At 39.5% G+C, this 21,446-nt stretch overlaps 2 protein-coding genes across 2 annotated transcripts; one reads left to right on the forward strand and one right to left on the reverse strand.

Moving 5' to 3' along the window:
• Positions 1-130: 130 nt before the first annotated feature.
• Positions 131-2,377, reverse strand: LOC116260094 (50S ribosomal protein L35, chloroplastic). The gene is made up of 3 exons (XM_031638188.2): positions 2,004-2,377; positions 937-1,053; positions 131-501 (listed from the first exon to the last, which is right to left on the reverse strand). Exons 1-3 carry the CDS (start codon positions 2,295-2,297, stop codon positions 427-429), a joined length of 486 nt encoding a protein of 161 aa, XP_031494048.1. The 5' UTR covers positions 2,298-2,377; the 3' UTR covers positions 131-426.
• A 10,952-nt stretch (positions 2,378-13,329) lies between these two features.
• On the forward strand, positions 13,330-14,639 carry LOC116259921 (VQ motif-containing protein 33-like). Its single transcript, XM_031637921.2, has one exon. It carries the CDS (start codon positions 13,657-13,659, stop codon positions 14,329-14,331), a length of 675 nt encoding a protein of 224 aa, XP_031493781.1. The 5' UTR covers positions 13,330-13,656; the 3' UTR covers positions 14,332-14,639.
• Positions 14,640-21,446: the final 6,807 nt, after the last annotated feature.

Here is a 21,446-nt window from a genome sequence, read left to right on the forward strand (position 1 = left end):
GCCGTATGGGATTTTCAGTTTTGAAATGAAGACATAGTGAGAAATACGATGCAGTCAACAACTTGTGAAGAACAAGAAACAGGAAAAAATCGTTATCTGAAGGAGGGATTGGATAACATAAAGAACGAGAGAAAAATGAACACACATGCCAGGATAAGAGATGAATAGAAAGAACAGTGTACAATACATGTGCAGAATATAAACAGAAAAATCAATAATTCCAGAGTAACGAGTAGAAGGGTATTACATGGAACAAATGAAGCAAACTTTGATTATTTGATACTTGATATTCTCGATATTTATCAACAAGAAGGCACCATCTGTAACATTGTCAGATTACAGAGAAGGAGAACCTCCATCGAGCCTCTGCTGCTTGAATAGAAAAGCTGAAAATGAAATAGGTTTACTATCGTGTCCTCAATGCCTTCAGTTAGCCCTGTTAACTTTCAGGTATGGTAGGGCACCAATCACATTGTTATAGTCACTTCTGCTAACTTGTTGCTGCAATCAAACAGGAAAACTGTCAGAGCAAGAAAATACCAGCACAAAATGAAGCACACCAGCAGCATGGTCCCAAAAGATGAAATTTACTAAGAATATCTTGAAATCATCAAGAGATCCTTGAAACTTGCTTTGAGTTTTTGATAGCCCTCATTTCATTCTTATTCTAGCATTCTTGGGTCTAGACTCTAGATTATGTATTGAAGCATGAATTTAATGCGCCGCTTAAAATTTTCTTGCCATATTACCAAGACATTCACAGGATATAGGAATTGTTAATGCTCCAGTAGATTCTCTCATAGATAGGACCATTGACGAATGATAATGATACAATGCAACATGCACAGAGAAGTTAGATATGCAGAATCAAGGAAGAAACGAGATATACTAAACCATCCAAAAAAACTTGCAAAATGTTGGGAACTGGAAGCCAACCATTTTGGAGAGGCGGTTCTTCCGCTTTGTATTCTTTTTAGCAAGCAAATGCTGCTTCCCTGCGCGTCTGCGCATTATCTTCCCGTTGCCAGTCACGCGAAAACGCTTCGCTGAAGCCTAGAGAAGCAAAAAGAGACCAAAAAAGTGCTGGTCATATAGAAAATTAATCTACAGGAACATTGCATCATTTAAGAAGCAAGTAGTTGAATAATTGCCTCTAAGGTTGCTTGTCTCTCTGGTTTTACATGAACACAAAAAGATGAAAAGACAAGGGGAGAAGAGAGATTGTACATAAACTAACATAAGTAGACAATCTTCACACCACGCCCAACAACCAAATGAAAAAGATTATGCACACAAATAGACATCATCTGTTATATTGTTATCAAACTAAAAGAGATCCAAATAGACTCATGAATTCAAAGGAAGACTACAACAAGTTTAGGCAATGCAACCCTTATCCATTTTTTAAAATGCACGACTTCAACGTAAGAGTTACTTCTTCATGTCCTACAGAAACATATCATGATCGTTTTCCTGGTCCACCCAAACTGCACCAATTTTCATCGTAAACCAAACAACGTTCGCCAACATAGTAGATTCTTCCAGCCGCTCGGTGTTCACTTTTTTCTTCACTAGTGCCGTTACTTGTTCTAAAAAATTATGGGTTTCACGAGGGGAAAAGAACTTTCAGTACTCAATGTGACAATGTCCAGAAAATAAGAACAACAACCACCTAAAAAAGCTCAATGTCCCATCGAGTACTCAATTTTCATAACCGAATAAGAAAAATGGCACACCCACAATCCAAAACAGGTGTTCCGGAGATATACTAAACTCATTGAATACAATATACGGATAGAAATAATCTTAGGAACACACTACATCACCCGGAACCCAAAATGAGGGCTTCTGAGACCTACCAGCTTCATCGAAGCCAATTTACTCACAGGAAACACGACCACAACGAAGAAATTACTCCAATTCGAGACTAGAATGTTTTCTTAAATCAATAAACGCCAAATTGAACACAGTCCCTCAGAAGCAACGAGGTCGGAATGGGCTACCTTGTGCGTTTTCATCTTGTAACCCTTCGCAGCAACTACGGTGACAACGGCAAGCGACTGAGAAGGCTGACAGACGAGTGGGGAAGCGAGAATCTTCGTTTTCGATACAAAATGGGAGAACCCCACACTGGCCGTCTTGGACGAACTCAGCTGCCGAGTACTGATGGAAGGGAGCTTGGACACAGAAGCAATGCGAGTGAGACGCGGGAATCGGACGCAGTGGAAATTGGTGGTAGTGGCGGGAAGCTTGCAGGACAAAGAAGACGCCATGGTGGCGGTAGCCATGCACGCCATTTCTCCCCTTTGCTCTCTCTCTCTAGTTCTCCTCCTCCTCTCCCTCTCTCTCGCCCTCTGCTCTTGCGTTTGTTATCCAATAGCTCCTGTCACGAGTGTTCAAGTAACTATGCGACTTCCTTTTCATCTTTGAAACAAGTAACTCCATGCATCTCTTGCCACGTTTCATCAGTTGCAGAATATTTTTCATTTAAGCCGGCTTCCTTTTATCTTAATTAGAAAAGCCGACATTTTTTCCCCCCAACTTTTGAACAGGCGAAAACTTTGCTGGTAATGCTAAACAAGGACCTCAAACTGAATGAAAACCTTTCTCGCACTTACGGGAAGGAAAAAAGAAGTCTCATTTTTCATTTCAATTGATTTGCCTGGTATCACAGTCTTAGAAGAGTTAGAGGTATGCTTTTGTTTGGAAATTGCTTGAAGAATGGCGAACGACAAAAGCAATTAGAAATTAATGCTTTGTTAGGTGAATATGTTAGTGTCTAACAAGGTCGAAATTCCTTATACTTTTTTTAATCTTTTTAAGGTATTAAGCCTCCTTTGTGTTTATGTGTTTCAAGTTGGATATCGGTATCTCTTTTTGTCGATAATTAAAAATGAAGATTGACAACCTACCTACTTACCATCTCAAACTTTGCACCAACCCTCTCAAAAATAGCCATAGGCGCTTCTGGTATTATGGAGAGCATGAAAAGAGTGGCTTCGAATGCACCATGCATGCATCACGTTTTGTGTGTCAATAGGGAAATGCTCCTTTTATCTTTCATAAGAGAGCATAACACATAAGGTTGGACACTAGGTCGGGCCGCCGATGGGTATCCAGTACTAAACCCGACTTAGGCCCGGGCCCAAGAACAAAGCGAGGATTTTTTCAGGGGCAAGCCAAACGGTTCAACAAATTTATACGGGTAGAGTCAAACTAACCTGAATCCAAAAAATACACTACACAACTAAATTTTTTCAATTTTTTTAATGTATTTTTTTTAATTAGCTTGGATGGGGCAGCGTCTAGGTAGGTCCTCCTTCCCTTCACTCCTGCCCGGGCCCGAGCCCAAAAAAGCAACGGGCCGACCGAATTCAATAATTTTTTTAATATTTATTGTATTAATATATATATATATATATATTATTTACAATTAATTATATTTATTATTTTATATTAAAAATGTATATGTTTTAATTTTAATTAAGTTGGGCCCAGGTTTCGGGTGTGGAGGCAGCCCGAGCCCGGCTCCTTATCGGGCAGGGGTCCTTGATGACAAAGACAGTTTATCGAAAATGTTAACGTTAGGCCGTTGGTTTCATGTACATTCATGCAGACAAATTTAACCAAATTCTTTCTTATAAAGAAAAATATTTTCAAACGGGAAGGTTCATTACCAGTTTTATTTGCATTTTCCATCCGAACTTTTCAAAATTCCCTTCATTTTTGCTGCCAATTCATCTTTATTCACTTGTTCAAATCAAACTCTCCCCAATAATTTGAACAAAAGGAACCAAAACTGCAGCCTGTTTTATAGCTATTTACAAGTTTCAATCCATGAGGAAAATGAAATACCAGAGTTGAAACAATTCGAATAGAAATAGAGTTCGGAAATTTTCTATCGGGTCGTACTAGTAGGCTCGGTTCAGATCCAGTATACGTCAAGTAATATCCAAACCGTGGAGACCCTAATTCAGAACATGGATTTGAACCTTTCACTTTCAAACATCAAACCAGCTCCTTTAGTGAGATAGAAGAATCTTCAGACCGGGTAACTGTTGAGATTGTGGAAATGATTGTCTCTACCTTTAGATGATGAAGGATTATGCTTCCATGCATGTGAAACTTTCTTTTCTGGACAAGTTATACCATTCGCATTTTTTCCCACAAAGGGAAGCATAACATTATTTCAAAAGTATAGTTATGTGCCTTGATTTGACTAACAACTACTTACACCTGAACAAGAATATGCTGAAGTTGCTTTTATGGTTTTTCTATACATTAATGCAATGAAAAAAAAAAAAAAAAAAACTTTTTTGGGGACACTGTGTGAATTATTTATAAACTTCGGATATGACATTGATCTCCAAACTCCAGTTTACTTTATTAACTGCACACAGTAACATTGTAAGCTTTTTTCCATGAGAAACAACGAGCTTGAACTTCTTTCTATGGAGTAATGGTGGTGGAAAATTATCTTCCACTGGACAGTGACAAAGCAGAACTTATTCATAAAGAAGATTTCTGATGAACACATTCGCTGACATAGAAGAAGATCAAAAGAGATATCCACGCTTTGCCTTTGCTCGAACGGATGATGATTGCAGCAGCTCGCAGAATCACCTTCTGCTTCGCTTTTTAGTGTTTTGCGGCGGATTTGATGCCAGATATGAAAAAGGCTCGCGATCTTCTACAATGAGATCTCGCCATGCCATCCAGCTGCTCAAGAACTCAGACTTGTCCAGTGAAAACAGCCACATTTCTAAAAATCAGCTTGAATTGGTCGATTGGAATGTCTAAGTCACATGGGAACTTTAGTAAGGTTCATGTACTTGTGTCGTCATACCTGTTGTTGGCAGGGGCGGAACAAGAAACTTTTTATTAGAAGTTGAACTATAGTTTCGAAATTTTAACAAGTACTCAAATATTATTTTTTAAAATTTTTTTATATAAGGCTATATTAAAATTTCTAAAAATTACATGTAATTTTCTTTTTTAATTCTGAAGGAGGGCCAAGGCCCATTCTGGACTGGCCCTCCTAGCTCTACCCATGCTTGTTGGGTATTTTTTAGTCAAACTACTTAATTACTTGATTTAGTTTGTTTCTATTTTCATTCTGTTTTTTAGAGTTTTTTTATTAACATATAATGTTTTTATTTATATCATTTGTTAATTTAAATATTGTTTCCATTTTGATTATTTGATCTATATATAGATAGAGAGAAAGAGAGAGAGAGAGAAAAGTTGGTAAAAACCAAACCACTTGGGTAAGTCACAAAAACTAGACATATTGAAATTGATCATTAAGATATTTTGCTTGAAATATAACCTTATAAATATGATCTTAAGAGTGATTTGATACGATATAAAGATCAATTTTTTTGTAAAAATGATTTGAACTAATTTAAGAGGTCATTTTTTGTTTAAATATGAATTTAAGAGGTTTGATTTTTATCTCTTACCCAAGTAGTCTGGTATATATATATATATATATATATAGCCATATCCTCACACTCACATTTTCTAAAGTTGTCGTGCTCATACATGTATTTCTGCTCGTTACCCATACTCATGTGACTTAGATTAGAATTGCATCTGTCGCACCGATCATTCCAATGACTTTTTAAATATTTCAAAGTTTTTTGTTATTTATTAGTTATTTCTTATATATTTGTCTTTTTTTTTTAATGATTTTTTCTTTCCTTAATTCACAGCTGATTCAACAAAGTGGCTGAATTGCCCATTGGGTAGAATGAAACTTGCGTGCCAATATCTTCAAGTAAAAGCAACATGAAGAAAACAACAATGGCTTCCAATAGTCCAATAGTAAGGTGGAACACACTCTCCCACCCAATAAATTAGGTTGGAAAGGCTAGAGAAGGTTTGAACATGGGCTTCCCAACCAAAACCTTATCAGTGTTACAAACTTTGGGTTCAGGGTTGCGTCGAGATCTGGTAAAAATCAATTTATATATCAAATAAGTGATCCGCCGTCTATTTAGTAAATCGGCCAATTTACTGATTCCGTTGAATTGCTTGTACGTTGGCCAAAAAATACAGGAAAAATAATTACTTAAAAAATAATGAAACATATACAAATAAATAAAACATATAAAAAAAACATAAAGTATTTTTGAAAATAGTAAACGTTGACATGTAGCGGTATTCAAAGGTTCACATGAATCAGTTGATTCAGCTGAGGTGCATGGCCCATATGGTCAGGGGTGGCAGGTCATATTGGGGATCGAGCCAAGCTAGCTGGCCATGCCTCTAAGGTTGGGCATTGCCTGCGCTCGTCCAGCCCTATGGCCCCAACCTCATTTATTGAGTCTGGAGAATTTCAAAGGTTTTTCTTTGAATTTCTTGGATGTTTTCAAATAGTATAAGTATAAAGATTATATTTTTCATGGGGGTACTTGATATCTTAAAATTTTGATTATGGAATCAAAATTTAAAAACCAAATTTGCACCTAAACCCGATTCCAATTTTCTTTTGAGTTTGATAGTATGGAATTTTGATTCTAGATTTTAAAAAATGACCTGTTTGATGAAAAGATAATTAACCTTCTAGAATTCATGAATTAAAGCTTTCATGTTTATTCTTTCATTTTCATTTCATATATATATATATATATATATATATATATATATATATATATATATATATATATATATAACATTTCAAATTTGTTAAATGGCGGATGTTGACATATGATTAAAATTGTTGATAAGAAAAGTTGCTATATTGACAATAGGTGATGATTGATACTAGTTTTATTAACAATTTATGATCTTTTTAGCAACAACTTTTTAAATTATATATATATATATATATTTCAAATTTGTTAAATGATGGATGTTGCCAGATGACTAAAATTGTTGATAAAAAAATTGTTGATAAAAACAGTCACTATGTTGACAATAGGCGATGATGTATACTAGTTGTTTAATAACAATTTATGGTTCTTTTAAGCAACAACTTTTTAAATTTTTGTTCATATATTGGGCAGCAATATGATATATGTGGATGTCCATCAGGCCTCAACTTGAAGATATCAAGCAGCCGCAACCTTTCTCTAGGGCGATTCTTCTCGATTTATATATGACAAGAAGGAAAAAAAAGGCGCCAGTAAAATTCGGTGGCTCCATAAAAATTTCCAAGTACATGTACCTATTGATTCCTTGCAGACCCGCCTGGTAATACTTTTCCAGAAAAGTGAGAAGACAACATATCTGGAAATTAAGCATGTTGCATTTCACAACACAAACTCTTGTCAACAGATCGTTTACATTTTCAATACCATTGCGAACCATGGCAATGCCAAAATCTAAAATGTGTGACAGGCAACGTTTCAAATGGGAATATATGACTTTTATGCATTAGAAAATCATGATTTCTAACTTTATATGTATATATATATATATATATATAAAGTATTTTGGCAAGCCAGAGGAGCCTATCCTACTTATCATGTATAGCTTTGCAACTGATCGTCGTTTCTAAGCTAATTAATGTAGTGCAGTGTGCATGTGATCAGTAGTAAAATAAAAGCAAATGTTAAAAAATATGAAAAAATGGCGTGTGCATGCACAAACACACATGCATGCACGCACACACGTGTATATCATCTTAGTATAAGGGAAATAAGAAACATAAGAATCGGTGAGAGCCACTGTGAGTAAGATCTATTTCCAATGAAAGAAAAAAAAAAAAAAGGCATGCAAGTTGTCTGATCTTCATGGCTCATATATAAGCCAAATTTACAGATAAATTACTCTTAACTTATAAAATACAACTTAGCTGGCAACACTTAAAAATCTGAACGGTTCAAAGAGGCTCCTCCTGTTCTCTCAAGATTCTCTATTTTATTGACTCAATAAAAGAGTATTAATGTAAGCAAACAGGAAGATATCACACCTCAACATTATTTCAGGTCAGTACCAATTTTCAAAAGCACTTTCGACATGATAATACACAAGTCATTCGATCTAACATGATTAAGAATTTGGGCAGTTCATCAATTATATAATATGTCCAAGTACCTTCCTCAAAGTTAGACATGGACTTACGTATTTGTTCGTTTTTAGCGCCATTTTTGCCATTGCCAAGAGAAGAACACCGTGTGCATCCAAAGTTTCAGACGTGACTTTCTTCCTACGAAAAGTACATACACACAACAAAAGAAGCCCAAAAACAGTAATGGGAACATTCAAAAGTACTTGAAAGCAACATTTCTCAGATAAAACCATGGGCATTGATCCACAGTTTGAAGTGAGTCCAGAAGAGCCATGGCTGACCTTGTCCTCTGGGCGTGTGAAGAAACCAAGAAGCAAGTTGATCTCAGGCGCCTAGTTGAAACAGAAAAGAGAGCATTGTGAACCTTTCTACATATATCTTCAATCTTCATAATAGAATACTATATATATATATATATATATATGCGTCACCCTATTGTGATATGTATCTTTATTTAAATGAATCAAGCAACCAAACCAAACGTTGAACCCAATTAAAAATGTCTTGAGCATTATTTATTTAGTACATAAGTGAGTTCATATCATGACCAAGTCAATAGGAAACTCAATGTTCTAGACAATGAAAAATCACCGACTGAAAATTTGTAGACGTGAGGATTATTTTAAGATAACTTGAAACGTCACTTGTGGCTAACTTTTGTCTTAGCAAATAGATTATATTGAGAATGATGAAATGGGTTTTTTTTTCATTCAAATATGGTGGTTGCTTCGGTGCGAGTAACCATTCATGAACACAGTTCTAAACCAAGTTTACTGATTAAATTTAAATTTCTCTGGCCAAGTCCTTGCCAATGGCTTTCAAATGTCCAAGTCTCTAAACCCGAGTAGCAGAGCTACAGTGTGGTTGGTGTAGGCAAGCGCCCATACCAGACCATCAAAAATCCAATTGCAATAGGGGTGAACAACCAGTGGAGCTACTCGAGCTCGACTCATTAAAGCTCGTCTCATGAACGAGTTCGACCCGAGTCATTTGCTTAACGAGTCAAACTCGAGTTCATGAGTGGACTCATTCAAATAATCGAGTTGAGTTTGAGCTTAATAAGTAACTGTCGAATCGGGCTCAAGCCTTAATCGAGTTTGTCGAGCCTTAATCAAGTTGATGTATTCAAACGAGTTTACGAGTTTGTCGAGCCTTAATCGAGTCAAGCTCGAGCTTAACAAGTAAGGATGAATATCAATAATATTCAAACAAGTTTGTTGGGCCTTAATCGAGTCGAGCTCGAGCTCAACACATAACGATGAATATTAATTCTATTCAAACGAGTTTGTCGAGCTTCAATCAAGTTCAACACGTAACTCCCAAGTCAAGCTCGAGTTGTTTCCGTCAAGCGATTCTCGAGTTCAAGCTGAGTTGAGCTCGAGGTTTTATTAGTCGAGTGGAGTTCGAGCTGACTAAATTCGGGTTCGATTCAGCTCGTGTTCACCCCTAAATTACAGTGAAGCTAGACCCGGTTACAGCCACATGCGATGCCCACATCAGACACGGATAGATGAATCAAAGTACGTTCCAGAAAAAAAAAAATCCCGACTCTACCACTGCTCGACCCAAGTGCAGTTTTTCAGACCTACTTAGGTTAAACCCTATAGAAGAGGCACCAAAATGTGCCTGCCAAACTCAAGACTTGGTGAGCGCCTAATATGTCAATACCAACTTGTCTTGTAGCTAGATTCATTTGACACGCAAAAAGCAATGAACGAGGATCAGTGATTGTATATAAATTCCGCAAGGCTTGTCAAAACTTGCAAATTAGAGTTCAATTATTTGATGCTACAATTAATGTGTTTTTTATATGCCTCTCTTGTTTATAAGACTGACTTTTACGTCTGAGTATTGAACTTGACTCTGATACAAAACTTTATAGCTTTGTCTAAACTCTGAATGCCTCCATTATATAGATATCTAGCTTGCCTCCGATATGACTTCAATTTATACCTAAAAAGGACTAGAAACAAAGAAAAGAAAAGCAAGCGGTATGAAAATCCAACCGCCTAACTTTTTCCACCACAATTATATGGTGCCAAACATATCATCGCTTTGAGATATGACATACAAAAATAGTTGCGATTGATTCTCATAGATCTTAGGTTTGAGGGAATTTGAAATCCACAATAGCGGAAATCCCAATGTGGATTTCAGCATTCCTAAGATCTCAAATCCATGGATTATGATCGGACTCTCTTCCCATCCAATCTTAAATCCATGGTTTTTAACACGTAACGTAAAATTCACGTTACATGGATCGGATCTTGAAAAGCACATTTTTAATGCAGTATTGGATCTAAGATCTGAAGCTATCAAACGCAACCCTCCATGATGTAGAAACCCGCGGACCTGACGCGACCTAAATGGCTTGATGTGGATCTACGGCCACAAATATTTTTTATCAAAACGTAAAATCTACAACTAGTCTAATATCGTTTTCAGAGGTATTGAAGTATTAGAAGCCCAAGTTGCATAGTGCTTAGGTCAGGCCTCAACTTGCCCATGAATCCATGTATTTGGTTTCAAAATGTTTACTCATTTTTCTTGAAGCATGAGTATTTGTGTGTGTGTGTATTGGATCTGGGGCTAGGCTTCATTCCCCATAGAGCCACCCTCAATACTTCTCCACCCAATCAGACATATAAGATCCTCTGTTCGTTGGAAAATTTATGGGTTCTTGATGTTCGTTATCACAAAACTCCATGTTAAAATCTCAAGCGTCTACTCACCTCATGGCCGGGGCAGGGCCAGAAATTTCTGGCTAACAGCGCTAGTAATAAATTTTTAGGAGGCATCAATATATAAATGAGAAAAATTATTCTCAGGTGTTAATATAGAAATAAATATTTTATGTGTCCGTGTGTGCAATTGGCGATTCCGTGCCCATACCTGCTTCATGGTACATAGTTCTTTTTTTTTTTTCTTGAAGAAATATGTGGCAAAAATAAACAAACCTCTTATAAAAAGATACTTCGAAAAGGCTAAAGCTACTCCATTTTTATTTTTAATCCTTACCTTTGAGATTATCTATCAACTAGAGCATCGTGTTTCATGGCTGCTTGGTGACTTGGATATGAAGCGGTATATCTATCAACTAGAGCATCGTACACCCACAAAAATTGAACTGATGATTGAATTTTCACCAACCTTCTCATCCAACCAGCTACTCTATAATCTTGATGGCAACAAATCCCTTATGAGATAATGTAAACAGGTTGATTTCAGTTTTGTATTTTTTCTAGTGCATTTAGCGGCGGATCCCAGTAAGCAGCGCTGCTTGCAGACTTAATCATAGGTGGTTTAGATGTGACGGCGGCGATCGAAACCTGACACTTCCGGCGAAAATCGGGGAGCCCCATTCACTAGCGCGCTTCTAGTATGAACGGCCAATGCGAATTTGAACGCATCGAGCGAGAGAAGCTCAGCCGCATTCCCGGACTCTCTCGAAAGTGGACCCAATGGCCTGAGCCCACTTTTTTCCAGCCGCGCCAAGCTAAGTGGCCAACCAGTGACATGAGCCCAGTTTCTATGGCAGATATTGCTCAAAGTTTTCCTCTTTTCTTTTTCAACTGAGTGGAGTCTTTGTCTCTTTATAAGGTCTAATTTAACAGTCCAGGTTGAGTCCAGGCTTGGTCAAGCTCCCCTTTTTTAATACATGAACGAGTGCCTTTCATCTTATTAAAAGTCTTTGTAGGACCAGTTGATGCTAATTGCTGCTTTTAAGAAAAATGAAGCCCCAAATGGGACCCCTATCATTGGCTGCTTTCATTTAGTCAAAACTCTCGCATTTGCAAATTTGGCTTTTTCTCACCAAACCCTAACCCACCAATCGGTTTCCTTTGGTTGATTTGGCTGGGCCAAGCCAATAAAACCACTGGCCTGGATTGGGAATGTACAAGGACTGCCCAAGTCAAACTCTAAATGGCAAATGCGACTGAGCCGCGAAGGGGTTTGGGTTCAGCCGAAAGACATGGAAGTTGAAGAAGGTCAAGAGTTCAATCTCTGAAGTGCATCTTCTTAGGCTATATACATCGGTGGACTCTTCTTGTGTATATGACTCACCCTACAAGCCTATTTCTTCGGACCCATTTAAAATGATCTAAGTCTAGTTAATGACTAGAAAGAATGTATTGTCATCTTTTTGGGTGAGCAGAAGGAGTATTTCATTCTATTGCTTAGACAAAAGTCGAAGCTTTCACCCAAGCCTTCATCCCCTTAAGATACAAAGTATGCTTTTGGTGCTTGCTGAGTGCTTCCTTTTACAACACAAAGAATTGATGTCATGGATATTCAAAACAAGAATTGGCTACCTACTGGCCCTCGCCCCGATCGTGCATCAACGGCCTCAGAGACAACGTTTTGCTATCTTGACATTTCCCATTTTACGTCGTGTTGTTAAGGAGACCGTTTCAACGGATCAAAATTCACCGAATTTTCAATCAAACCCGGCACGGATTAGCGGTAAAGCGACCAAATTTGGATTTGGGTCGACATAGTTTTCCACCCAAATTGTACAAGTATTTGCATCGGTAAACTGTCATTCTACATTGTTTCTTCGTCTAAACCTGAATTTCATTCCCAATCTGCCATGAAAACTCGCTCTCTCTCTCTTGTCATGCTTCCTGTACCTCCTACTCCATTCACTTCCCCAAGGGGAGAGACCTTTGGTGTGATACTTCAAACCAAACAGGTAAAATTGTGCAACTGTGCTTTCATTGGGAGCGTGAAATACTGAAGCTTGAAGCTTGGGGATCGATGAAGCAACCAGCAACATCTTAAATATTTCAAATTGTATGGAAGAAAATAGATTTGAGTCAACATCTTATCCACCACTGAGGGAAAATTTGGCAATCCATTAAGGAATCCACAACCTCTGGGCCTAACACTTGTTGACTGTGTTGAACATGCCCTTCTAGAGAGAGAGAGAGAGAGAGAGAGAGAGAGAGAGAGAGAGAGAGAGATTGACTAAGAGTCTCCGTCGTTGTTTCTTGAGAGAGAGAGAGAGAGATCACCTAATTGGCTTTGACAAAAGAGGACTCCTCGTGTAACCTACGCAACCTCTCGGAATGCCCATTTAATAACGCCATTGATCGTCGAAGAAGGTTCGTAAAATAATCATCAGACAAAGAACAGACGAGTCCATTCTCTCTCTCTCTCTCTCTTCCTTCAATAATTCTGGATGGATACATCTCCAACTCAAACAAGCACCTCGAGGACTCTTCCTCTACTTTTTTTTACATCATTATAATAATATGTAAAGGAAATCTCTCTCTCTCAAGAAACACGCGCAGAGTCTATATAAACAGATGACTAACATGATACCGTGTCTCTTCTCTCTCTCTCCAAAATAATGCACGGCGGGTTTCAGTAGCTCCATGGCTGCTCGCTTCTCCAATTCCCCATTTCTCAGGCCATGAACTCGTCCATGTTTACATCCTAACAAGCACCTTCTTCCTCTTGCTTCCCCACCTGACCGGCACCTCGTCTCTTTCTCTCTATCCCCAAATACCTGTGTCATCTTTATCTGTGTGCAATCCCAACCAATCCCGAAAATCTTCTTCTTCTTCTTCCCCATTTACTGTCACCATCCCTAGTAACAGACCGTTTTCTCTCCCTATCTCTCTCTCTTTCTCTCCATGGAAAGGTCTACGAGCACCAGCACGACGACCACCAACATAAGCATCACCACGGCCTCGTCCCCCACCACGTTCGTCCAAGCCGACGCCCACACCTTCAAGGAGCTGGTTCAGAAGCTCACGGGCGCCAACGACGACTCCCAGGAGAAGCTGCCCGTCACCGTCCCGGCGAGGCTCGCCAACAGGGTCAACAATGCGGCGGCGGCGCCCGGCGACGTTGGCCCCCGGCGGCCGGCCTTCAAGCTCCACGAGAGGCGGCAGGGCTTAAGGAAGCTCGATATCAAGCTCGGCATCGCGGCGCTCCGGCCGCCCCACCCTTCCCCTCGATCTCAGCAGCTTCTTCTCTCCCCCACCACCGCCTTCTCTGACCTCTCCCTCTCCAGCCCCGTCACTCCTCTGGATCCTTTCGAGAACGGACTCTACAGCCCGAATTCCGGCTGCTTCCGCCGGATCGCGAGCCCCAGCTCTGGCAGCGAGTCGTCGTCGCCGCCAGGGCCCAACGCAGCGGTATCGGAAGAGGAGAAGGCCATCGCGGAGAAAGGGTTCTACCTCCATCCCTCCCCACTCAACACCCCTAGAGGCGCCGAGCCGGAATTGCTACCGTTGTTCCCCTTACAGTCCCCCAGACAATCTTCTTCCTCCTCTTCTTTTCTTGCCTCTTCTGTGCCTAACTAAGTGGTCATTTGCTTTGAAATGGGTATGCCTCTTTCTCTCTGTCTCTTTCTCTCTCTCTGTGCCGAGGTCTTTGGAAGAGAATCGCATAGTCATCTTGAATGTCTCAAACCAATTGAACTCAACCTTTTAGATTCATCCCTTGCCTTCCACATCTTGACTAATATCTGAAGTCCTTTGTTCGGAGATGGGACTCTGATGAGCTCCTCTTTAAGGCTTTGATTGTTGATGTACTTGACTGTTGAGCAACCTTTGTGCTTGGATTTTTGAGGGCTATCAATCACAATGTTCTTCATCTCTTTATGAGTTTATCTCTGTTCTACTTTCTCTGTTAACTGCACAATCGCTTCTTCTGTTGTTGGCATCAAGCTTATCGTTATCACGTCACAACTCAAGAAGTTTTCTCTCAACTCTTTTACACACAAAAAAAAAAAAATCAGCACTTGTTTCTCTAAAAGGTAGAAACATGTTGCATAATTTATCTTGGAGAACAAATTTGTTTAAGATTGCAAGTCAGCAGCGTGATGGATCTAATCGGTGTCTGTACTTTTGTTCCAAGTGTGTTCCTATTTCAACTAGCCAAAGGATCAAAACCGCGCTCGTACTTTTTCCTTTTTGGGGGCTTTGTTCGTTTTTCTAGTGGGAACTCAATGGGGAAAACCACAGTCTTTGTGGACTGTAAAAAGGAGACCTACTAAAAAGTTTCCATTTTCCTAATGAAGCAAAACACAGAAGGAAGCCATTTTCTTCAATCACACTCTCCACTGCTGATCTATTTCTGCGCTTCCCCGAGAGAAAGAGAGAACGTTGGTCGTGTTGGTTTTCCTCTTTCTGCTTTCCTTTTCCGCGAGACGGAGAAGGGGGTGGATGGTGGTGGTGCACGGCGGGCCGCGTCGCCGTCGCCGTCGCCGTCGCCGTCCCCGCCGTTGAGCCGGCGGATAGATTCGAGTCCGTTTAAGGTGCGTGGGCCCACATGCCGTCCCCTCCCCCACTACGTGCGGGCCCACATGCCAGAGCCCCTTCTCCCCAATCTCCTCATTGTAACGTGTGCTTTCTTTTTCCTTGGATCCCTTTTCCTGCCGTTGGATAATGAAAGAGAGACGGCGCCTTCGCCGTCCATCTCAGTTTCTCTCTCTCTCTCTCCCCCCGAACCGCCGTTCACATGGGGGGTGCTCTTGTGGTCCCCACACTCTCTGCTCGACTCTCACACGTCTCTCTCTCTCTCTCTTCTCTTAATTGCGACGCTTTTACCGCTAGTCATAAGCCAAGAGCTATCCACATGTACACCCAGTTTATATCCCTTAATTCACTTAACTACCTAAATCTTTTGGAAATTAACGCATGCTTCAATAAAAAGGTATGCTGCTGTCATTGTTGATGCCCACAGCCTATGACTTCAACATCATGAAAATGAGCATCTGTGGATTAACAACTCACCCGAGAGTAATTAGTCATTTAATCTTATTAACTTCTCTAGTAAATGTGAAACCTGTGTTGTTCCAAGAATACCAAGTGTAGATCGGAATGAGTTTGTTGTTTAGCGGCGGAAAGAAAACAACAAAGGTGACGTAATTTCTAAGTTTGTAAAAACATGCTTTCATTTGATTATGTAAAAAATGAATCCCCAGACGCCGCAAGCATGATCAAATTCCTTCGGATCAGTAATTAAATGATCGATCCAAATCTATTAACGTCTAAGCCTGGTTATAGTGAACCCCCCAAAAAAACTGGGTGATCCAAGAGTTTACAATCTTATGCTTTGGATCTGAAAATTTTGTCAGACTTACATATTAATCCAAAAACTTTATACTATCTTTTTTATATTCGATACACACCTCAAATTGAAAGTCACCGATGCACAAGTTGAAGCGTAATGGAAGCAACACCTCTAAGCACCAAATTAGATTACACTCCTCCGACTCACTCAAAAATACAGACCCCCCAAACTCTTTAATTAAAGAATTGAACCACCTACATTAATTTAAACTATTCAAACACCAATTTGCAATAACTGCGAAAATGAGAAGACCCATTTCAAACTTTTAATAACCAACGGTAACGTCACGGTCTTAACGTTAACTTGCAATAACTGCAGGGGAGAGGCTGCTGCTTTTATTTTATTTACACCCAACGCACCAACCACTCGTTGCGAGCTTTGAAACTTTTCAGAAAACTATTGAATTATTTCGCTCCCCAACGCCCACTTTTCTGTGTTGTGCTTCTGACTTTTGCGCTCCCATCAAACACCTTTTTCCCCTTTCACCTTTTTAAAATTACCCGTTCGTTCGGTTCTTCATTTCTTTTGGGTCGGGGTTTGGTGTTGACTCTCCTTCTCGGAAGCTTCCCAAGGCGTTTCCTTGGATCGGGTGAACGGCAATTAGATAGAATTTTACAACATTATAATAATAAATAATCAATTTTTTTTTTTTAAAGAAATCCTGCCCTTGAGATATTTTATTTTAAATATGACTTTATAACTTATGAATATGTTTGCTCATTTAAATGAAGTGGTCCTGAGTCTTCAAACTGTGGATCGTCTCTGAGTGGTTGGCTTCTCGAAAAAGAATAAAGTTTAGAAGTTAGTATATATATATATATACCTCCCAACAAGAGTTTTTTTTTTTTTTTTGCAAATAATTTTATTTGTATTTCCAAAAAAATGATTTATTTTTGGTATTTCATGTATATTGACAACCAACAACTGATTCTTATATAATGTGTAGAAAACTGGAGGAAACGTGCTTGCAAGAGGAACGCATTCATGAGTCCAGACATGGCCGACCTCCTTCTCCGGGTCGGATATCCTTCAGACCCGATAGAAAAGTCCACACAAAATCGATTCTGATCATTAATCAAACCCCATTTTCTTACCAAATCCAACCTCTTAAGTTGATATTCAAATCACTATTAAATTATATCCGAACCATTGATGATTAACTTAGTGAGTAGACAGAGGCGGAGGTCGGTGGGGTCTCTCTGGGCCGTATGTCTCATAGAGCCCATTTTTTGGAAGGTTAATTTAGTGATGAAACTTAGGATCCGAGTCACTACCCCACGATCAATTTGAAAATTTGTTAACCACATATCTAAAGGCCCATGAAAAAAAATTCTGGCTCTGCCGCTGCAAGTAGATCATATCCGAAAACAAGTGTGATGACAATTGAGTTACACATTGGATCTTAGGATTCTAATCCATTTATGCATGTCTCGGGGCCCCGGCCCTATTAAAGATATTGGACCCACTAGGGCCTAGACTGGGTCTAACCCAAACTCACCTTGACCCAGTCAAACAAACTGGTCAAAGTAACATCCGCATTAGAATTTTCACATTACATGCCAAAAGAACCACACATCTTCATTATAGGTACGAAGAAATGTGAAGAAGAAAACTTCTCTCCGCATATGGCAGAAAGAACATCTATTTGGTGAAATTTCACTCGTCCAGTACACCCTAAAACCTTCATTCAAGAAAATCAAACGCGGGCGATCAAAACAGAGTGTGGTAAACATATACATCTTGGGTTGGCAATTATGTCCACTAGTCCAATAATCTAGCAACTTTTGTATAAACATGATTGGGACCATGAATCTCGGTCGCGAATCGCGGTATGTCCCACGAGCCACGGTCCCGGACCAGTCGTAACTGCCTTTAGACTATTGGCCGCCTCGGATAGACTAACATGAACGTGAGCTGGGTTCAATCGCGGACCCAGTTCAAGGCCTTGACCGAGTTTTGTGGTCCATACGGCACCGGACCACTTTCCAGTGTTCACATTTCCTTTTGTTTCTTCTCTTTAGAATGCAAGTGCTGTATTTAAGAAGAAGGGCTTAAAGTTGAGAGTCTCTCCATTGACTTGACAGTGATGCCTAAATTCATGAGCCATGAACAGCAAAGAAGAGTAATTGTAATAACAGCAAAGTTAGCAGACTTGGTTTTTGTTTGGTAGCAACCAATCTCTCTCTCAAGTGGACCCATCCATGTGCCAATGCAAATGAAGGCAGTAAAGAACAATGGACTGTTTGAGGAAACTTGTCCTTCACTTGCTCCCTCATTTCTCATACTGGAAGGCCATCTGGTCAACAAGATGGTTGGTGAAGTCCCACTCATGGTTTGATCTTAAACCTTGACTTGATGGCAGATTTAGTGAAGCAAATCATTTCTTACTGTTGTCTCTCTCTCTCTCTCTCTCATTATATTTGATGTGAAACTTCTAAAAATTAAATTCTAACATTAGAAAAGTAGTCATCATGGAAGCATTAATGACGGTTTATGGTGAATGAATGATTTATAGTGTTTTTAGCAACAGTTTACCATGCTTTGAACTTACCAACCAAATGCCAATGAGTTCAAAATTTGCTTTTGTATGTCGGGAGTAAGTATCAAGTGCAACGACCTGACCTGCTCCCACACTGGGTTGTGGCCCCTGGTCTACAGATCTCAACTCACCCCTTAACAGCTTTGGTTTCAGCTCCGAAAAAGAAGTTAAGAACCAAAACAACCAACCACTTAACAACACTTTTTTATAAATTATCCCAAGTTTCTTTACAATCTTAAATATAAAATTAAACTTTTAGAGTGTTATAATTAACCCTCTTTTAAGACACACACACACCCTTGCATGTGGGGGCCCAAGTCCAGACATTGAATTGTACTAAGATGCCACTATAACGACCCGACTCACTCTAACACAAGCTCGGGCTCTGGTCAAACAGACTCAGCCCGCCCCCTAATAGTCTTGTTTTCTGCCACAGAAAAACTAGAAACCATTAAAAAACAATCATTTACAACCCTATTTATAAGTCTTTCAAGATTTTTCACAATCATAAATATAAGACTGAACTTTCGGGGTGTCATGTCAAGTATAGAAACTACCATGCCTTAGAAAGCAAGTCTCTACTAGAGAGGGGGTGATAGTATGGAGCCATTTAATATGGTGCCGCTTCCATTATCAATGAGTCAAACGTGGGGACATGTCCTTTTGACACAAAATAAATTGAACAATTTAGAGGAAATATCCAAAAATGTTGGAGCAATACTCCACTGGCCCAAATTCATAATTATAGATAATTGGACTTTGATATCCCAAAATAAATTTCTCCACAAGGGACATGAAGGCAGGTGTCATTGCCTTGTTTGAATTGATTCTTGTTCATTTCAAAGTGGACAAAGAGGTTGAAAACTGGGACTGCTTTGCTTTTTTCCTTTTCTTTCCCTTGTTTTCTTCAGCTTCTTTGTAAAGTGTGAGTTCCTCAATGCTCATGATGATTGGGGATGCATTACCTAATTGATTATTTGTCACTTCCTCAGAAGTGGATCTCTCTTTTTTTTCTCCTCTTCACTTGAATCCATCTTTTCTTGTTTCATTTTGAGAAGGAAAGTGGACATAAAAGATTGAAAGTGGTGGAGAAGATTTTGCGAAAAGCCTCAAGCACTACCACCCTTTGCATTCCCTACTTTAAAGTACCGAAAATGGAGGACATTGTTAGAAGGGGGACTTATTGTCACCCACCAACTTGGATCTTAAGTTGCATTCCAAATTCTTACTAGCGGCGGAGCTAGAAATTTCCGGCTGAGGAGCGAACCATTCAAAAATCGATGACTGAAGGGCTCCAATATGTGAATAAGCAGAGGTTGTGGGTCTGTTGCCCACACAAGAAATGTACTGATATTTACCTAACTTACTTAGCCTGTGCCCAAGTAGATATGTCATGGTCAGATCGGTGATGAACATGCTGTATCTTCTAGGTATGGTGTTTGGTTGCTTAACCTAAACTGCAAGGCTTCTAATCAATAAATCGAATGATTGGATGGTCAAAAAAGAAAAAGATCTCAAAGGCAATGCACACCATTTGCTTTATTGAAAGAAAGTTGGGAATAATATAATGGCAGCACATCCAATAAGGTCAACAAGTGATGACTCACAATGCACCAAAGCCAAGAACCCTTTTTGAAAAATTTTATAAAACAGTAGCTAGCTATTAAATAATCATATCATTGTAACTTATATTGTACTTCCCTCCTCCTCTATTCTTCTCTTTTTATATATATATATATATATATATACATGCATTTCTCAGTGTAGGTTTGGACTAAGAAATCTTTCGGCCTCTCACAACACTTTGTGTGGTATGTTTAATGATACTCTCCTAATAAAATGAATCGGGTGGCCATGATTGGACAGTGGTCATGAAGATTGAAAGATTTCAACAGAGAGAGAGAGAGACCCATTAATTCATTGAAAGCACTTTTAACACCTGACCAGAAAACTTGAAACCCTGCACCACCTGGTCCCCTTTTTCTTTTAGACACTGTAGAGAGTAGGTTGGTAGGAAAAGATACCCAAGCCAAAACCTCGGGACCAAGTTTCAAACCCCCGGCACTCGTCACTATTAGCTTTTTTATGGTGTTGTCCTCGTAAGGCATGGTTGTCCCGACTTACCCCGAGTTTCACCTATCAGGGAGAGCAGGTGAATCCACTTAATCTGTTTGGTAAAAAAGAATTACTAGTTAAGTAGGTTTTTTTTACTGTATGCTAGTATTATTTTTCCCTTCTTTTGGTTTTCAATGGCGAGCCGGTTGCTTAATTAGGTGGAGTTCAAGCCTTGGAACAGTATAGTTCTCCATAAATGACACACAGATGAAAAAGGCTTTCTCGCCGGCGTCGTGAATATTCCGGCCACCGGCCACCGTTCGCCGGCAAACTTTGTCGCATTGTGTACTTAAATTAGAACGATTGTGCTTATCATCGTAAGCAAAATGACCTCATACTAATGTAAGGTAACAAAGAGTAGGTACCGTTTTGTGCTTTAGCACCACTTGCTGCTGAGCTCAGTATCAATGCCCTCTGCACATGCATCCAAAACACAACAACGTCTGTATCGAGTGCATGCATCCTAATGGTTTTTCCAGTGTTTAGAAGTCATCGGTTGAAATCCTTTGTCACCAAATAAAGTGAACTCAGTTTTCAAGTGATCTAAGGCCAACTGAGGCCGGTAAACGCGCTGTTGCTGATTGCGTTCTCTGCGAGCGGCGGCACCGCCGGAGTTGTAGCAAATAAGAACATTTGATGAATGATAGAGATGATCTCAAATGATTTGAAATCTTCCAACTACTGAGT

The sequence above is a fragment of the Nymphaea colorata genome, chromosome 9 (genome assembly GCF_008831285.2).
Source record: "Nymphaea colorata isolate Beijing-Zhang1983 chromosome 9, ASM883128v2, whole genome shotgun sequence".
Lineage (NCBI taxonomy): Eukaryota > Viridiplantae > Streptophyta > Magnoliopsida > Nymphaeales > Nymphaeaceae > Nymphaea > Nymphaea colorata.